Source organism: Pristiophorus japonicus, chromosome 5 (assembly GCF_044704955.1).
Source record: "Pristiophorus japonicus isolate sPriJap1 chromosome 5, sPriJap1.hap1, whole genome shotgun sequence".
NCBI lineage: Eukaryota > Metazoa > Chordata > Chondrichthyes > Pristiophoridae > Pristiophorus > Pristiophorus japonicus.
The window spans coordinates 270,046,022-270,066,976 of NC_091981.1; the positions used below are offsets into that span (position 1 = coordinate 270,046,022).

Consider the following 20,955-nt stretch of genomic DNA (forward strand, 5'->3'; position numbering starts at 1 on the left):
AATACCACTGATTCAGACGTATATTAGAGAAGCTCAAAGCATATGATCAAACCTAAAAGAAAAGCAAATGCAAAACCGTGTAGATAGAACAATGAAATGTCAGGAACTAAATTAATACACAGGATTTAATCAAGCCCTCTGACCTTGACTAATACCACCAAATGGAACAGTGGGAGTGTTTCTTCTCTTGCATTTGAAAAATAATAAGACGGTGCGTTCATAAAGCAAAACTCTGCCTTATCTATTTTAATAGATTTTGCTTTTTAAATCATATGAAGTCCCTGTTACGTCTCCTGTCGCTTTCACATTTGTAGAGCTTACAGTAAAATCACCAAACCTATCACACCATAAAGCTCATATCAAACATTTCCAGCTGTGCAGACTACCAACAATGTTTACAGATTCTCAAAACTTTATTTAGCTTTGCTGGTATTTAATTACTATGTTAATACTACTTTACAGAGGTACGTGCAATCAATATTGCAATACAAAGGGAAGCAGCTGCTACTCACTAGGAATCTCTGGGGGCCCACAGCAGGCCTCGGCTGGGTTGGCGTAGGCATCAAGGGCACTGCAATTACAATGAGGGGAGAAAAAAAAACACCAATCATTACCTTTGTGTTCTGACCTTTCAAAGGATTCAGGCATACTTGCTGCAAGAAATTCAACAGCCACAGCTGAAATTACTTTATATTACACTTGAAGCAAATTGCCAGCTACTTCTCTGCATTTTGTAGCAGAAAAGCAGCTTATATGCAAGCATGAATATCGATCAAGCTACTTAAAAAAAAATCAATTGGGGCCTGTACCTGTAACAGTTAACGTTGTCCGAGCAGATTTTGACATATGTGAACTTCTAATTAAACACCACTTGATCCCATCACAAACTGATTAAGCAAACCAATCGGCATGTGAATATTTTGACATCAGCATTTGACAGTATTCAACAAACTTTGCAACAATTCTAATTAAGCCAGTTTGAAAATTACATTTTTGTTAACATTTGTTTAAGAAAAATGTTATGAATTAACAAAGTCGATATATTTGGAAGATGCAGGTACAAAGACAAATTCACTTCCGAAACACGAACAAAGAGTTTCAGGGTTGCCAAAGGTGTATTCAAATTACGAGATGCAGTTTACTTTTACCACTACTTCCCACCCACCTGCCCCCCACCTTCTCCGTCCTGAAGGCACCAACACATATTCAGGTACAGTTCCCCAAGCTATCAGGAAAACACTTCTTCTCCATCTTGTAAGCTTAACATCGACATCTATCAAAATTAACAAGTGCTAAAACAAATAAAAAGGGAAATCTGGAAATTGACAAAAGTGTGACATCACGGAAACAGTAAAGAAACAAATCTGAATCACAAAATAGAATTTTTAGGATAAAGAAACATTAAGCATGAAACAACACAATTTTGGAAATCAGATGCATACATTACATTGCTAACATCCATTTCAACATCAACATTCACAGAAGCTTGCAGGACAGTGCTAAAAAGAACACAACTACAGAATAAGTCCTAAGCAAGCTGGGGTGGAGTTCAACAATCTAACAGGGCATTACACAGGGGAGCTCTGGAAGCCCTTTACCGTTGTGTACACAATGAACTCCTTGACACCTGCACTGATAATTCCACCATTGTTGATTCATCACCCTAATTTGAAGGTTCAACAGTAAACCACAGAAACCAAATGGGTTTTACATTTTTTTTTAAGTCAGTCACTCATAAGAGGGTGTGAAGTGAGTTTTGTTAAATATAAACTTAAATATCAATTGACATGAAGTTAACTGTTTTGAATAAACAGATATGTCAGCAAAATCAAGGCACTGTCACACTTTTCTCAAATGTGATTACTTATTGTATGTCTGCAAAACCGGAATCGATTTTGCATTGGCCACCCGGCCCACAACTGGCCTTACAAGTATTAAGTTGAGCACATTAACGTAAACATTCATTTTAAATCGTAAATCTGAATGAGTCTCGTATTATAACCTCGGTGCTGAAAATAAAAGTTCCTCAACAGATACCTAAAATAATTACTAAAAAATGATGGCGCTCCTCACTTTTACATCAGCTGTTGCACTGAATACAAAAAGCTGAATAACTGAAGTAGGATGACGGAGAATCAATTCATGGCATCAGTTCAGCAGATCACTGATGCAAGGGAGCAATGTAAACTGGATCAAAATTTAAGTTGCACACTTAAAGGATTTCAGCCTTTGACTATAAAAGCTTTGAATATTTGTCAGAATTACTCTCATTTAGGTTGCAAGGATTTACTTTTAGGTTCGGTAGCAATTCCAAAAGAAAAGACAGGAATGACTTCAGTTGACAGTTGGAAATATCAACACTTCAAATTATTGTCGAGTAACAACAATTATAAAGCTGGGAATCAGTCAATAACTTCTCAGGGTGCGGAAGTGATACTAAAATGAAAGAAACTGCACCATTCTTGGAATGAATCAATTAAATTAGATCGTAAAAGAACAGAAGTTTTTTAAAAATCTGTTCGCTGAAAACAAACCTCCCATAAACATCCATTTACTCAAAAAAAAATTTTTTTTAAAACAGTTAATGCAAACAGAGCATATGCAACGGGCATGATTAAGCCCGAGGCAAAACAGTTGGAATTTTTCTTGGGGCCACTGGGGTGCAGTGCATTTAACAGTAGAACTATTGGGGCTGTATTTGGGAATGTTTCTTGTTTGATAGGCAATGGAAGGAGACAACAACAAAAAATATAATAATTACATTCAGATTTTGATTTAAAATTAAATTTGATTTTGGCCAGGAGTTCTTGTTCTTAAATCTTGCCAATACATTTTAATTAAACAGCATTAAAAATGGCTGTACCAAGCTCCCCAATGGCAGTTTGTAAATTTGTCATCCAATCCGCTACATTCAATCTCTGGTCTTTGACAGGTTGGCTAATCTCAGATTTAACAGCAGGCACGATCACCAGAAATAGCCTCAAGTGTTCCGTCTATTGTGGGGGGGGGGAAAAACAGTAAATCAGCTAGAATTTCCGCTCCTGACATCAAGTAATCTGCGCTAGAAAGTGATCATGTATGTCAGCTGAAGACAGGAGCAGGCTCAGTTGTAATGCCACCCATGAACACTTCACGACTAGGCTTAAATGTGATGGGTCACTTTGGCAAGGACTCTGGCATTCCCTGAATAAGTTACTGTCTTCAGGACAGGAGAGGAGAAAACATACCCACATAAAAGGGAGGCAATTTTCTCCCAGAAAGCTGAATTTACACAATCGTTTGCAGTTCTAACCTTGCACAGGTGTAACCACTGGACCTCGGAAATGAGGGTTTATATGAATGTTCTTTGGTTGTTGTGCTGTGATTACTGTTGGATTCAAACCAATAGAAGCAGTTTCCGAGTTCTGCTGTTGCTGCGGCTGTTGATGCTGTTGATCTGGTTGCTGCGGAGGGCAACTGGACAGTTGAGGTGTAGAAGGATGTCGTTGAGGTATCAGGAGAGGAGGTGGTGGTTGTCGTCGCTGTTGAAAATTACCTCTACCTTGATCTGGAGAATTCATTACAGTACGAGGATTCTGGGAAAATAAAAAAGTTCACCTTTCCTTTTCCACCAACCAAAAAGCCAAGAAAAGATATTTTTGCTCAATATAAATATAATTTTATGCAATGCATTGTGCCAAGTCACTTAGTACATTCAGATATTGGAGAAATCTAGCACAGCACTGCCATCATCTTCATTTCTGATGACCTATGAATGCAACTCAAGAAGTGTGAATGGAGACAAGATTTACCTCTAATAATGGTCCAGTTTGCTTATATTGGTTCTTTAATCTAAATCTATTGGCTATACCACGAATTGCAATTTGACACAGAGAACATACATATGCATTCCTACGAATGGTTTGATTCTAGTTTAATTATGTTGAATTGAATATTTTTCATTGTAATTGCAAACTGCAACTCATTGGAGCAAGTGTCAGCTTGGCTCAGTTTGTAGCATTCTGCCCTCTGACTAGAAGGTTGCAAGCTTAAGTATTACTTTAGGACCATAGAACCATAGAAAATAGGTGCAGGAGTCGGCCATTCGTCCATTCGAGCCTGCACCACCATTCAATAAGATCATGGCTGATCATTCACCTCAGTACCCCTTTCCATCTTTCTCTCCATACCCCTTGATCCCTTTAGCCGTAAGGGCCATATCCAACTCCCTCTTGAATGTATCTAACGAACTGGCATCAACAACTCTCTGCTTCAATGAATAAACTATACCAATGACCGTGCAGTACTGAGGTAGAACTGCATTGTCAGAGGTGCTATCCCATGCACGTGATATTGAAGCAAAACTCATCTCTGCTTGTTCCAGTGATTCAGTTAAACCTGCAACACTATTTGAAGAGAAGGATGCTCTTTGTGTCTGCCAGCACTCTACACTTAACAATCACCAAAAAGAGATTAATCGATCATTCACCTCGTCGCTGTTTGTGGGATCTTCTGGTGCACAAAATGTTCACTATACTTCAAAGTAATTCATACTTTGGCCTCTGGTATCTCATTGAAATGGCCATTATTCATGTGAAAAGTACTCTCCAGGTATTTGATTGCAAAGAGCATCAGAGGTCCTCACCAACAAATCAAATATACACATCCAGCAATGGTTGCTGGATAGCAATCAGAAACAAAAATCATGGCCAATTGCAGAACTGGCCAGTCAAAACTTGGAACCTTTCTAGTCTATATAGCTCAGTCAGTCGCTAGATAAACATGCTGAACCACAAGATTCTATGGCATCCTTGGAAGATTAAGTACACCATTAATATAGAGCAGAGTGTAATTATCCCTCTTGACATCTAGGCCACAGACAGCTTGGGGAGAAAAAGCAGACTGCCTTTACCCTTTTGGTAAACCCAATACATTCAAAATAACCCATGTGTTTTGTTTTAATCTTTGAGATCAGTATGCTGTTCTTTATGCAAAAAAGGAAAATAAATTCTAGCGCACAGAATTGTTCATTTAAAGCAAATACCAAATTCATACACATCTTACTCTTCACAAACAATAGCACACCATATAGGAACATAGGAACAAGAGTAACCCATACAGCCCCTTGAGCCTGTTCCACCATTCAATGACATCATGGCTGATCTGTATCTTAACTACACCACCTGCCTTGGCTCCATGTCCTTTTTATATCGTTGACTAGCAAAAATCTATTGACCTCAGATTTAATTGAGCTAGCATCCACTGCTTTTTGTGGGTGGGAGTTACATAATTCTACCACTCTTTGCGTGAGTAAGTGTTTCCTTATGAGTTTCCTCTGATAAGGTTATGACCCTTTGCCCTGGAGTCCCCTACCAGCAGAAAAGTTCCTCTCTATCTACCTGACAAATTCCTTTCAAATTCCTAAACATTTCAATCAAATCACCCTTACCCTTCTATATTCCAGGGAATAGACGCCTAGTTTATGTGATCTCACCTCATAAATAACCCTTGGAGCCCTGGTAACATTCTGGTGAAATCGGTGCTTCACTCCTTCCAAGGCCAATATATCCTTTCTAATGTACAGTGACAGTAGTCCAGATGTGGTCTAACCAGGGTTTTGTATAGCTGTAGCAAAACATCCTCCCATTTATATTCTAGCCTTCTAATTATAAAGGCTAACATTCCATTAGCCGTTTTGATTATTTTTTGTACCATACCACTACATTTTAGTGATCTATGTATATGGATCCTCAAATCTCTTTGGACCTCCACTGTTCCTTAGCTTCTCACCATTTAAATAATACTCTGATCTAACCTTTTTTGGACCAAAATGGATGACCTCACACTTACCTGCGTTGAATCCAACTGCCACAGTTTCACTTAATCTATCAATGTGTCTTTGTAATTTTATGCACCTGTCTACACTACCTACTCTACCACCATTCTGTGTCATATGGAGAATTACAAGAAGCTTACTGCTTCTATTGTGAAATATATATGCAAAAACAATATTTACATATTCTTTGTAGTTAAGTGTTTAGGACAGTGATATTACAGAGGTAAACCAGAGATATATATTTTCAATAGCATTTTCAGAAAAGGCACAATGAACTACAACAGGGAACACCACTTGCAGCTGGTGCTTATTTCTGTAGCACTGGCAAAACACTGAGCAAATATAAAGGAAACACATTCAAGAAATAGGTAGATGTTCTCATCTTTAGCTGGATTTTTGTAACATCTTGGCAGTAGAAGCTGTGCGTCAAGCTGTGTATCGATCAGATTTCATATCTAAATTAGCTTTCACTTAAACAATTACACTAAACATCTCGATCCAGATTTTTTTTCCCCCGCTCGTTTTCTTGATTGTACACTGAACTTCTTAAAAAAGTGAAAGTAATAAAAAAAAAACTCCAGATTTAGTGGAAATGAAAAATAACCGATAAGTAGCACAAGAAATCAGTAGAATATACTGAAAAATGTAGTCCCCCAAGAGGTGCAGAAATCGCCAATGAATAGGTAATGAAGAAAGACATTACTTGCGAGAACTCTAAACTGACTGTATTTGAATAGGCAGGCTGGATGCAATCATTGGCTATTCCTCAATACAGTTAACCTTCAATTGCATAACCACTAAATCTACAAAATAATTTTGAATGAAGAAAACAAAAGTAAAAAAAGTTACCTGCAGTGATGGGGGCACTTGCATCAAGGGCGGCCGTTGGTCTCTCCTCCTTCCACCATCTCTCCTTGGATCACAAAAACCAAAGTTAGCCAAAGGCCCTCCTCTTCGCCCTCTTTTTCCCTGTTTTCGCTGGCGTTCTGTCTCCTCAAACTCACGCAATGCCGCCTTAGCCTCGTCAGAAAGTTCTAAAATTATAATGTAAATATTAGTTGGTTCATCCGTTATCAAAATATAGTCCAAGACATCGGAATCTATAAAATGTTACAAGTACTTCTATTCCAGTTCAAAATTATAGCATTACTAACTGACTAAATTGAAAGATCTTTGATAACAATAACAGAAAACTGGGGGCAATTACGTGTCGTTGCAATTAAAGGGTATACAAGGAAATGAGCAAGGAAGTAGGATTCAAATAGCTGCATCTTGGAGAAAAGCACCAGCGCAAACATGGACAGAACTATCGGTTTCTGTGCTCTCGCATTGCATGACTGGGTCTACAAATAAGCCTGCATAAAGCAAACTCCTGTTTGCCAGTTAGTATACATGGGGGTTTGTTCAATGCAAGATTGAGTAAAGAGCCTTCAGTTGAGATAGAGGTTTTATCTCGTGTGCATATAAAAAATGAACCAAACACCAGTTCTGACTAATGGTCAGCGACCTGAAACATAAAACTCTATCTTCCTCTCTCTCCACAGATGCCGCCTGACCCGTTGAGTGTTTCCAGCATTCTCTGCTTTTATTTCAGATTTCCATCAACAGTATTTTGTAAAAATTACCAGGGCAGACTTGGTGTGGCCAGATCAGAAACCAGTAACATTTTATGCGACTGCAATGTATTGTCTCCTCCTGGATTCCCTGGCTACTCTACTGCTTTTGACCATTAATTTCTCTATTAAGTCATCACCATGGTTCTTCTTCCATGGTAATTCTGTCTTGGTTCCCCTCCTATATCCATCAATGCAGCTACTTCATCTTCTGAAGCAGTTTCTCCTCACCGTTCTCTCTCCACAGATGTTGTCTGACCTGCTGAGTGTTTCAAGCATTCTCTGGGTTTTATTTCAGTTTCCAAATCCCTGCACGGCCTCAGCCCTTCCTTTGTGAATAATGTTCTTTAACATTGTGCCTGAGCACACACCCTCTGCTCCTCTGACTGGCTTACCATTTCAGGTTTCCACTCCAGTCACTATGGCTTTAACCTCAAACTTTTGTACCTGTCTTACCATTTGGTACATTAATTGTCTTTTTGGGAAAACAAAGAACTTGTTCTTCAATCATGCTTTTGATCCTGAAACCCCAATCTCTCTTGGAGCAATCAACTCACCTCTTCCTCCTCAATGTAATATACCTGGACATGAAGTCCAATTGGAGCACTATAAAATGTAAGTTATTACTAGGTAATAAAAAAACGAACTTGCATTAGCATCTTTCATAACCTAAAGACATCCCAAAGCACTTCATAGCCAATTAAGTAATTTTGGAATACAGTCACTGTTATAATGGATTGTTGTAATGTAACAGGACAGCCAGACTGCGCACAGCAAAATCCCACAAACATCAAGGAGATAGATCATCAGATAATCTGCGTTTTGCTGGTTGAGATATAAATGTTGGCCAGGAAAAAAGGGAAAACTCCCCTCCCAGGGAATATTTTACATCCATCCAAGGAGGTAGATCGGGGCCTCAGTTTAACATTTCAGCTCAAGACAGCACAGCACTCCTTCAGTACTGTACTTGACTGTTACTCTACATTACATGCTCATGTCTCTGGTGTGGGTTTTAATTTTGACTCGAATGCAAGATTACTACTGAATCAAATCGCTGGAGAAATACCACCAACGATGTCTCCACAAGATCCTGCAAATCCCCTGGGAGGACAGACGCACCGTTAGCGCCCTCGGCCAGGCCTACATCCCCAGCACTGATCACACTCGACCAGCTCCACTGGGTGAACCACATTGTTCGCATGCCCTACACAAGACTCCCAAAGCAAGCGCTCTACTCGGAACTCCTACACGGCAAGCGAGCCCAAGGTGGGCAGAGGAAACGTTTCAAGGACACCCTCAAAGCCTCCCTGATAAAGTGCAACATCCCCACCGACACATGGGAGTCGGTGGCCAAAGACCGCCCTAAGTGGAGAAAGTGCATCCGGGAGGGCGCCGAGTACCTCAAGTCTCATCGCTGAGAGCATACAGAAATCAGGCACAGGCAGCGGAAGGAGCGTGCGGCAAACCAGTCCCACCCACCCTTTCCTTCAACGACTGTCACAGGTGGGATAGACAGAGACTATAATTCCCATATTGGACTGTTCAGTCACCGAAGAACTCATTGAGTGGAAGCAAGTCTTCCTCGATTTCGAAGGACTGCCTATGATGATGATGACGACCACTGAACCTTACTTTCTCTATGGTGCTGCAGATGTAGTCTTTGCAACAGGACAGGAGACCATTCTTCACTGGCTACTCGAGATCTACACTCCCAAATCATCGATCACTTCTGAACCAGTCGATACGAGAAAGCTTAATTGTAAATCTGTACTATGTCAAATCTGTTGATCGAGCTTAGTTGTGGAAAACAGCTTGTCCTTGCTTTTAGGGGGACATTTGGCAGCTTAAACTCAGATTTAAGAGCGCTTTTATTCTTAAAGTTGAATCTTAATCTCCTGCCCTGTGGTCCTCAATGCAGATCAATCGACCCAGTGGACTGCCAATTGTCCCGAAATGTAGTTCTCTTTTCTTCAGTGTTAAATTTCTAAATAACCATCGTCATTTAATGCTACAACAATCCAGGTGTACACACATTGCGTAGATACTTTGAACAATGCAAAAACTATTACTAAAATGGCAAATGCTGCTTAATGTTTATCTGTTGATTCAAGCTTATCTTGTATATCTTAACAAATTCTGAATTCAAACCAAGTGCTACTTGTGGCTTTATGGAATTATGCAATACCTGGCCGGATTCAAGATTCTAAACTTCCCTAAATGATTGAAGCCATCACCCGTTCCTTAATTAAGGAATGCTACATAGATGGCCCAACTCATTGTCCAAACAAGCATCAGAAAAATATTCTTAGGAAGCTACGTTGGTGGTTTGGAAAAAGGTGCAGAGACCAAATCATCTGAATAGCACTGCTCGAGACTGAGTGAGACACGCAAAATTTGTTCCAAGGGTTTGGATGACTTGAATTCTTTTGCAGTACAAGCTTTAGATCTGGATCACCGATACTCTCTAAAATATCTCATTTTCAAACACTCAACAAAAATAATCAATGCCATATAAGGAGTTTGGAGAAATGTCAAACAAAAGTAGTTGGGTCAAAGACATATCAATGTGGACTAGACCTTTCCAAAGCAGCAAGGTATTACACTCTCAACCACTGGGGTTGCACTAATTCATCAGCAGTGAAAACAACTTTCTCATACCAATGCTTGGTATGTGAAGTTACCTTGGAGAAACCTAATCTACTAATACCCGAGCACCTGCGAGTTGGAAGTGTTTGCACAGGAGAGTTATTGGTGTATTTACAGCACAGAAACAGGCCAATCAACCCAACTTGTCTATGCAGATGCTTATGCTTCACACGAGCCTCCTCCCATCCTACTTTGTCTAACCCGATCAGCATAATTAAAAGTAGAGAAAGCCATTAATATATACTAATACAAAAGCAAAATACTGCAGATGCTGGAACCTGAAATAAAAACAGAAAATGCTGGAAATCTCACTGGGTCAGGCAGCATCTGTGGAGAGAAAAACAGAGTTAACGTTTCAGGTCGATGACCCTTCGTCAGAACTGGCGAATGTTCGAAAATAGATTCTTAAGGAGCACTGAAAGGGGGAGGGGAAGAAAGAACAAAAGGGAAGGTCTGTGATAGGGTGGAAGGCAGGAGAGATTAGACAAAAGGGAGGATGGGCCGAATTGAAATGGTAATGGAAGAAGTTAGAAAAAGGTTAGTCTCAATAGGGTGTGAATGGCGGAATAATGATCAGCTGCCATTGGAGACAAAGAGAAAAAAATATGATCGTGGGGGGTGGGGGAGAAGGGAACCAAAAATGGGCAGAGGTTATCTGAAATTGTTGAACTCGATGTTGAGTCCAGGAGGCTGTTAAGTGCCTAAACGAAAGAGGAGGTGCTGTTCCTCGAGCTTGCGTTGAGCTTCATTGGAACAGTGTAGGAGGCCGAGGACGGAGATGTCGGAGTGGGAGTGGAACGGGGAATTAAAGTGACAGGCGACTAGAAGTTCAGGGTCACACTTACAGACTGAACAGAGATGCTCCCCAATGTCGAGACAACCTCATCATGAGCAGCGAATACAGTATAAGTAAATCGCTGTTTCACCTGGAAGGAGTATTTGAGACCCTGGATAGTGGGAAGGGAGGAGATAAAAGGGCAAGTGTTGCATTTCCTGCGCTTGCACGGGAAGGTGCAGTGAGAAGGGGAGGGGGTGCTGAGGGTGACTGCGGAGGGAGCGGTCCCTTCGGAATGCTGAGGGGGGGGGGGGGGGAGGGAGGGGGATGTGATTGGTGGGGGCGGAATCACGCTGGAGGAGGTGGAAATAGTGGAGGATGATCCATTGAACGTAAAGGCTGGTGGGGTGAAAGGCGAGGACAAGGGGAACCCTATCGTGGTTCTGAGAGGGAGGGGAAGGAGTGAGAACAGAGGTGCGGGAAACAGAACGAACACGGTCACGGGCCGTGTTAAACATCCTCGGTTGAGCAAAAAGGAAATCATGTCAGAGGCACTAGTGTGAAAGGTGGCGTCGTCAGAGCAGATGCAACGGAGAAACTGGGAGAATGGAATGGAGTCCTTACAGGATGCGGAGTGGGAGAAAGTGTAGTCCAGGTAGCTGAGAGAGTCAGTGGGCTTATAGTGGATACTGGTCGATAGCCTGATAGCATATCCCCAGAAATGGAGACCGAGAAGTCGAGGAAGGGAAGGGAAGAGTCAGAAATGGACCATGTGAAGGTGAGGAAAAGTGGATACAAAGTGAATGAAATTTTCTAGTTGAGGGAGAGAGCAGGAAACAGCACCGATACAGTCATCAATATACCAGAAAAAGGGGTGAGGGAGGAGACACAAGTAGGACTGAAACAAAAAATTTTCCACATATACCACGAAAATGAAATATAGTTGTTCGCAGCCTCTGCATATCCCAAAGCACTGCTGTAACGTAGGAAACGCGCCAACCAATTTGCACAAATTTGTTTAAAAAAACAAGATGAATAACCAGATAATCTTTTATTGATGTTGGTTGAAAGATAAATATTGGCCAGGATACCAGGAAAACTTCAGTTCTTCAAATGATAGCATTCCCTCAGTACTGCATTGAACTGTCAGCCTAGATTATGCGCTCAAGCCTCTGAAATGGGTCTTGAACTCAACATACCGACTCACGAGTGAAAGTGCTACCTCTGAGCCAAGGCTGACACCTGATTAGAGAATAAATTCTGCATATTTTCCCAAAGATTATATTCTGAACTTTAGTACAACTGTGATGGAAACAAAACTAAAAACAGCTCTTTAATATTGCAGAGCATTTCAGATTTTGGTCATGTTTCCATTAAAGCAAATGAAATATTACTTGGAAAAATCTATTCAAACCATCTAAGCAGTTAAAGCACCATCAACTTTAGATAAGACTTTTTTCACATCAACAATCACTTCTCTTTAGCTGACAAAACATTCAGATTACACTAACCTTCAAAAAAGGCTTTTTATTCAGAATATGTGCACAGAACCAGTTTTCATATTTTGGTGATACAGTGAATCAGCAATTACAAATGTTACTCGTGCATTCTTAGATGTCGAGATTAATTTCGGTATAGCCAATAATAAAATGGTTTCACACGACAACTCTAATCAGTTGGCAAGAATGCTTTCATCCAATAGAAATAAGCTGTCACATTAGGTCAGCAAAATCTGACAAAGTGGAGATTGCATTTGCAACTTCAACTGAAATGTCAATTGCCCTTTAAATGCTTTTTCAACTGCTTCACAATTCCTGTTGAGAACGGTTGTAGAGTTCTGCTCTTTGTGTAAGCGTTTATCGATTTTTCTCCTTTTTAGCCTGTTCATTTACTATCCTCTTCAAAAAAAAAAGCCTCAAATTTTCAAAACTTGATACCATTTCAATGCAAATAACGCAAGAGTATGTGAACTTAAAATCCTACGCTAAAATGGCACTGGAAATTCAAAACTGCGTTAAAAAATTATGCAGAAAAGGCTTGAAATGAACAATGTTCTGGTTTGCTGTGTGACATCTAAATAAGAGAGAGTATAGTTTGTTGACTAGAAGTGCAGAATGTTTTCATTTCAAGGAGGAAGAGGAGAGAGTCATTTTTTGCTGCTCTTCCTGGGAGCAAAAGGACATGTTTTTCAATCTTCAAATCTTGGTGGGAAGAAACAAAAGCAATTTTCCATGTTACCATTTACAAAGGCACACAATTCAAGAGAAGAATGAGAGGGAGGACATTTGGCCTAATAAGCTGTTGCCTCAGACTGTACTGTTTCAGTGATATGAAACATTAGTTGCACAAATAAAATCATCACGCCCTTTGTTGCTTTTCACTGAACCCTCTCCAGTGTCTTTTTGAAATAAGGTACCAAAACTACACATATCATGCCAAATGTGTCCATACAAGTGACTTATACAGGGTTAAAATGATAAGTTTCTTCTCAATCAAATGGTCTTTTCACTGAACACGTTTCATTCCATCGTGTGTGCAACCCTATTAAATTTCATCTGTTATTCAATAACCTACTTAAAATTTGCCAGATTTCTCCACTAACAATGTTAACTATGTTCCTTACCCTAAGCCATCTGGTCACAGTACTTGCAGTAATCAGCAAAATTTGTACATTTAGAACTAGCCTTCCATCATATTGTTTATGAATCGGATAAACAGCAGGGAATTCAAAACAGATCCCTGTATAGCTGTACTAATCATCGCCCTAAAACAGATTTATCCATTTGTCATCACCTTCGGCTTGGTACGACCAAGCTAATTTGCCATTAATTCCATGAACCCCCATCAAGATTTTTAATGAGATTTCCAAAGAAATAGGACACATATAATTTCAAATACAGGGCATGCATTGTACTATACAATGTATCAAAATGAGTAATTAACATGTTTTTTCCATAAATTTTAGGACCCTTTACATTACATCCCCATGGGTCCCACTCTACAAAATTAAATATATTTTTAGCATTTTCTTTAAAAACAATTTTGCTCAACATTTCAACCCTTTCACGTGTTCTGGTCATGGATATACTCTCAGTCTTCTAAACATTCCCCATTTATACCGTGTAACAAAGCCAACAATGGTTTCCCTTATGAGTCATAAGAACATAAGAAATAGGAGCAGGAGTAGGCCATACGGTCCCTCGAGCCTGCTCTGCCATTTAATACAATCATGGCTGGTCCGATCATGGACTCAGGTCCACTTCCCTGTCTGCTCTCCATAACCCCCTATTCCCTTATCGTTTAAGAAACTGTCTATTTCTGTCTTAAATTTATTCAATGTCCCAGCTTCCACAGCTCTCTGAGGCAGCGAATTCCACAGATCCACAACCCTCAGAAGAAATTTCTCCTAATCTCAGTTTTAAATGGGCGGACCCTTATTCTAAGATCATGCCCTCTAGTTCTAGTCTCCCCTATCAGTGGAAACATCCTCTCTGCATCCACCTTGTCAAGCCGCCTCATAATCTTATATGTTTCGATAAGATCACCTCTATTCTTCTGAATTCCAATGAGTAGAGGCCCAACCAACTCAACCTTTCCTCATAAGTCAAACCTCTCATCTCTGGAATCAACCTTGTGAACCTTCTATGAACTGCCTCCAAAGCAAGTATATCCTTTCGTAAATATGCCGCCAAAGTGCATGACCTCACTCTTTCCAACATTATACTCCATCTGCCAAATTTTTGCCCACTCATTTAGCCTGTCTATGTCCTTTTGCAGATTTTGCGTGTCCTCTTCACACATTACTTTTCCTCCCATCTTTGTATCGTCAGAAAACTTGGCTACGTTATACTCAGTCCCTTCCTCCAAGTCGTTAATATAGATTGTAAATAGTTGGGGTCCCAGCACTGATCCCTGCGGCACCCCACTAGTTACTGATTGCCAACCAGAGAATGAACCATTTATCCCTACTCTGTTTTCTGTTCGTTAGCCAATCCTCGATCCATGCTAATATATTACCCCCAACCCCGTAAACTTTTATCTTGTGCAGTAACCTTTTATGTGGCACCTTGTCAAATGCCTTCTGGAAGTTCAAATGCACCACATCCACTGGTGTCCTGAGTCAGCAAGTTTGTCCAATAAAAAGCAGTCATGCAGACTAGGAAGGCCCCAATTTTGATTCCTGATCTACCACACAAACCCTGCTAAACTCACTGATAAGGCTCGCACATGAATAATGGCCATTTGGATCAGGACATCTGGCATTCAATGAACAGTTCCCTAACAAGGGGCAAATGATTTCAGGAAAAGAGTGGAAAGGAGAGGAGGAAATGAGAAAATTCAGAGAAAAAACAAATCGGAGTGAGATGATAAATATCCTCCTTAGGTAAAGGTGACTGGATAGTAACTTCTGAAACAAATACGCAAATGAACCATAATCAGTGTCACAGGCGAAGTCAATCAATTCACTACGGTTCAGATTTAATGAGATAAATATGCTATTTTTCATAAAATAAAAATTTTAAAACAAAAATTTAAATCACAAACACAGGACAATGGACATAGATTTCAAATTGGTTAAGAAGGCAGAAGTCAGGAAGCACATCTTCTCTTAAAAATTAATACCCAAAATGGTCTTCAAGGTAGGATAATGGAGGCAAAAACTGTCATTTGAAGAGAGATAAGCTAGATAAGCCTCCCTCGCCCATACTTACCTTTGATTTCCCTTGCAAACCTCAAATTGCACAACAAAGTTCTACACAAATGCTAGCCTAAATTGTGTGTTCAAATTCTAGATTGCAGCTACAACCCCCAAAACTTCTGACAGAGGCAATTACCAAGCACCCTTCTTGCGGTTGGGATTCAGTGGGGATCTATTAGCAATGAACCAGCATATTATTAATTTGTGACATATTCTAAGTGTGGTGCCTGGTAGAGACTAAATATGCCTAAATCATTTAAAGCAGCAGTTTGAGTTTTTCCAATCTGAGAAACCCTCTTGCAAAAATGTGTATCTCAGGGGACCTGGACAAACACCAACACATCTAGGGTCCACTGTAAATACGGCACACATCAAAGAACTGCTGATCGAAACTTCCAAAATTATAATGTCAGCTAACCAAGATAAATATTCCTAACTAGTACCAAGTTTGTTTCACCCATCACCCCCATGCTCGCTGGCTCCCAGTCCTGCAACGCCTCAATTTTAAAATTCTCATCCTTGTTTTCAAATCCCTCCACGGCCTCGCTCCTCCCCTTCCATGATCTCCTCCAAGATCTCCGTGCTCCTCCAATTCTGGCCTCTTGTGCAATCCCTACTCCCTTCAGCCCACCACTGGCAGCCGTGCCCTCAGCTGCCTAGGCCCCAAGTTCTTGAATTTCTTCCTTAAACTTCTAAAGTATCAAGAAATAGAGATAAACGTGGAAACCTGATGAAAAATGGAGACATTTGAAACAGAGCCTTCAGCATTTACTGGGCACCAGGGACCACAATTAGAAAACCTATGATTTAATCAGCAGCAAGGGAAAATGCTTTGCTAGGGATGCCCTTAAAAATTGTCAGCACACAAGTGATAGTAGAGGATTTTATTGGCCTCCTTTACCATAGTTCTTTAGTATATACAAGCGAAGAATCAAAATATCGTTGCCTACAATTTTCACAGAGATTCGCCCGATCATCTTCCATAACCTCAGCGGAAGATTGGCAAAACCTCCACAAAAATGGCACTAATGGCCTTTTACGCCGTTTGTTCTGCTAGGTTTTCTTGGGTAGCTGACATCATAATTCTGGAAGTTAGATCCTGTTCTGTGGAGTTACAGCAGGAGATGCGGAACCACACAGAAATTGTACCCAATTTGCTCAGAACAGGTTTCCTTATTAACTTGGTTAAGGTGACCCAATCAATTCTGTTACATGCTAGTCAGTCATGTTTTTATTCATTCGGTACTAGATGAGCAGACATTTCCTCAAATTAAATATATTGGGAAGACCGAAGCCAGTCTTTGGCCCCTGCTACAAACTCCGTTCCCTCGCCACCAATTTCATCCCTCTCCCTGGCTGCTGCTATACCGGTGGCAACCATGGCATCCTATTTGATGCCCGAGCTGAGCTTCCGACCCCATATCCTCTCCATCATCAAGACTGCCCACTTCCACCTCAGTAACATTGCCTGTCTCCACACCTGCCTCAGTGCACTGCTACCAAAACCTTCAAAGATTACATCTTCCTCTTCATCATCTACATGCTATCTATTGACAACATCATCTGCAGAAAAAAGATACGCAAGTATGATGATGACACCCAACTCTTCAACATCCTCATAGGCTCCATGCTGCTCGGCTATTTATCCAACATCCAGCCTTGGGCGAGTCTGCACTTGCTATAATTAAATGTTATGAAAATCTAATCAATCACCTTCGACCTTCCACAATCTCTGCTCCCTTGCCACTGACTATTCCCTGCCCAACCAATGTCTCAAGCTGAACCAAACTGCTTGCAGCCTTGGCTGAGTTTCTGACACCATACCATCTTTATCACAAAGATTGCCTACTTAAACTTCATAACTGGCTGCTTCTGGCTCTGCCTCAGTCCATCTGCCACTGTAATCCTCAAATCCGGATACCTTGTCAAATCCAGACTCAATTATTCCAATGTTCTCCTTGCTGGCTTCCCATCCTCCATAAGTGGTCATCCTCAAACTCTATCCTGCATCAAGTCTCACTTGCCCATAACACCTATCCTCGCTGTCCGACATTAGATTCCAGTCCCCTAACATCTCACATTTAAAGTTCTTGTTCTCAAATCCCTTCTTAAAACACACCCATAACCAAGCATTTGGTCACCCCTCTCAACTTCTCCTTCTATGGTTAGGTGTCCATTTTCTTCATGCCAATGTGAAGTATCTCAGGGCGATGCATAAATTAAAGTTCGGAGCCAGTATAGCGCGAGTGTACAATTCACCTCAACTTCCCATGGTTAATTTGGTAGCTAGATTTCTACACGCCCCAGCTTAGATCTATCCATTTATACTCGTTGGAAAGTGCGTATGCAAGAACAGAATCCAACTCAGCTGTGACATCCCACACAGTTGAATGTCATATTGACATGCACAGTCAGGGTTAGGGAATGATAAATGGCTACTTGAATGCTGTCTCCTCCCATGAAGCTGTTGGTAATCATGAATTGCCTCACTCAAAAAAAAAGGAATGGGGAAAGGAAAGGGTCAAACCAAGGGGAAAATCATAATGTGCCTTATTGACAAGGTTAGTACAGCACGCAGACGTGGAGCCAAACTTTGTTCTACGCTGGTTACTTACCCAAGGTGTCCGGAATGTTTCTCCTCTTTCTAGCTGCATCTGTTAACCTAATAACAGTTCCTTCTTTCCGTTCAGTTTTGAAACGTATTCTTCCAGACTCCTCATCATCATCATCTTCATCATCGGAGACTTCCTTTCTTTCTTCTACATCAGGTATTTGCTTCACCACCTAAACATTTAAAAAACAATAAGCTTCACATTTTACAACAACTAAAACCATTGCAGCATTTACTATTGAAATCGAACTTATAGTATTTTTTTTTTTTTTACACAGTAGAAAATATGGAAATATTTGGGTCTCACAATAGGCTGCAAAATTGAGGGAAACCACTTAAATACATAGGAAAAGAAAGGACTTGCCTTTAATGATATCAGGACATCCTAAAGTACTTTTCAGCAATTAAGTACTTTTGAAGTGAAGTCACTGTTGCAATGTTGGGAAATGCAGCAGCCAAATTGTGGACCGTGTCCCACAAATAGCAATGAGATACATGACCAGATAATGTTTTGGTAATGTTGGTTGAGGGATAAATATTGGCCTGAACTCCAAAAATGCAGCACTCCCTCTGTAGTGAACTGAAAGATTTGCGTTTATCCAGTTTCGGGAGTGGGGTTTGAACCCACCATCTTCCACCTCAGAGGTGAGAGTGCTCCCACGAATCTAAGGATGAGTCCCAAATTAAATATTTTTGATTGTGGTGGATAACTCTTTCAAAGCAACAGTGCAGTGTAGCAGCAGTACGCAAACTAACCAGACTTTTGGGATGTATAGCCAGAATGGTAAAGCATAAATCCCAGGTGACAAGGCATTGATATGGCCACATGGGTCACGATACTACATCATCATCATCCAGGTATTAGAAACAGAGCAGAAAATGGCAACTAGATACCCAAGGCATTTGAGCTATGAGGAGACATTGGAACAGTTTGGGATTATTTAACCTGGCAAAGGACGTAATAAATATAGCGCTTGATAAATCCATAATCCATGTAAAGAATATCAAAGCGTATCGGATGAATCGTTGCCCCCGCTCCGCCCGTCCCCCCCTCCTCCTTTGAGTCCAATTCCACACAGCAGAACTGGCTGAGGATTTAAGACCACATGGAAGAGTTATTAAGTGACTAAAATTTCAGCTGGCCTCTGGCATTATTAAATTAACTAAGGTTTATCAACAATTAAAGTAAGCAAACTCTCGAACCAATGAATGCAGTACACGATTGAATGAGCGCGTTATCCAATCATCAAAGATATAGTCTAATACAGAAATTCTTGATCACTACTTCATTACTAAATCCATAATATGGTAATTAATACATTGACAAAATTATGCATTAACGAGTACATGAAATACTGGAGTTCACTAATTACATGCTGCAATGTGGTTTCAACGCATCACAATAATTTAGTAAATGGGCTGTGATTAAAGATCGTGTCTATTTACAACACCAAATTTCTGATTGGTCCTCTTGGAGAACAAGAGCCAATTTCTGATTTGTCCTCCAAGGGGAGCAAACTTTGGGATGTGTAGCCAGAATGGCAACGCACAAATCCCAGGTGACAAGTCCATACAAGGCATTGATATGGCCACATGGGTCACTTTCCGACAGCAACAATATCCAGGTATTAGAAACAGAACAGAAAATGGCAACTCGGTACCCAAGGCATTTGCGCTATGAGACAACAGCTATTTTGTCCAGTTTGTCTGGAATGTGTAATTTGATCCTGCCTGCTGGAGAGTGCTTTGATCCTCTCCTCTCCTCCCCCACCCCTTAAATCCCCTCTCTTCCCTTCCCCCCCGGCACCCCCCACCCCCCCCACAAATTGATCCCCTCTCCTCTCTGTGCCCCTGTTCTATTCCCTCTCCTCCCCTGCCCCCCACCGAACCTCTCGAGCCCCCCAACCCTCATCTGATCCTCTGACACAATCTGCATAGAGTCGAGGAAAGCGTGTCGGTGCAGGTTGCAACTGGATCGAGTGCACATGAGCAGCACCAAACGGGAACACATGAGCAGAGAGACCAGAACACCGTGGAAATAAGCACAGTGGTGATCAATATAACATAGGTTTGAACTTGGTCTGCATTATGTAGGTCTGCGAGATTATTCATTACATGCTTGACAGGTTAACAGTTTTGGACAAGTCTATGCAGCTATTTTAAAATCTTATTTCAACATAGAGCTGATGATTTCCAAGCTTCAACAGTATTATCCTCGGAACTCATACAGCCTCACATCAACTGTTCCAGTACAGCTAAACTAGCATTGACCCAACAATGTGGAAATTGTCCATGGATGCTCCAACAAAAAAAGGGGCGGAAAAGCTCAACGAGCATCAAGTAGCATCTACTTACTAATAATCTACTCACCAGCACTCAGTTTATGAGTCGCTTCCACTCACCACACTGGACATTTTACTACGTTAAAGGTGCTATATAAATGAAAGTTGTTTTTGTTGCTCCCAGCATTGCAGGAAATGTTGGGCCCCACAGCCATTCAACCCCGTAGTTTCTTACTATTTATACATTTACTAAAAATCCCAGAATGCACTTCATTCGGGCACAGCTTGGCTACTGGGGGGGGGGGGGGGGGGAAGAGCAATATCGTTGATACAGATTCAGTATTAACAATCTGAATCTAGACAAACAAAGGTTACGAAGGGCATTAAATTATGTAAAATAGTGGTTAAGTGCTGCACTTAATGTAGCATTTACCTTATTACCATTACATAAGAGTTTTCTTTAACAGGTAGATCTTGCTGGATTATGTGTTAGCTATCATTTTCTTTATTTCTA

At 40.7% G+C, this 20,955-nt stretch overlaps 1 protein-coding gene across 5 annotated transcripts in view; it reads right to left on the bottom strand.

The window, feature by feature from the left end:
• rbm33a (RNA binding motif protein 33a) overlaps positions 1–20,955 on the bottom strand; it is a 203,636-nt gene that overhangs the window by 111,754 nt on the left and 70,927 nt on the right. For all 5 annotated transcript variants that reach the window (XM_070881642.1, XM_070881644.1, XM_070881643.1 and 2 more), the window contains 4 exons: positions 18,164–18,332; positions 6,665–6,849; positions 3,293–3,575; positions 513–571 (listed from right to left, as the gene is read on the bottom strand). In XM_070881642.1, coding sequence (XP_070737743.1) covers positions 513–571; positions 3,293–3,575; positions 6,665–6,849; positions 18,164–18,332 — 696 coding nt within the window. The remainder of the gene's footprint in view (positions 1–512; positions 572–3,292; positions 3,576–6,664; positions 6,850–18,163; positions 18,333–20,955) is intronic.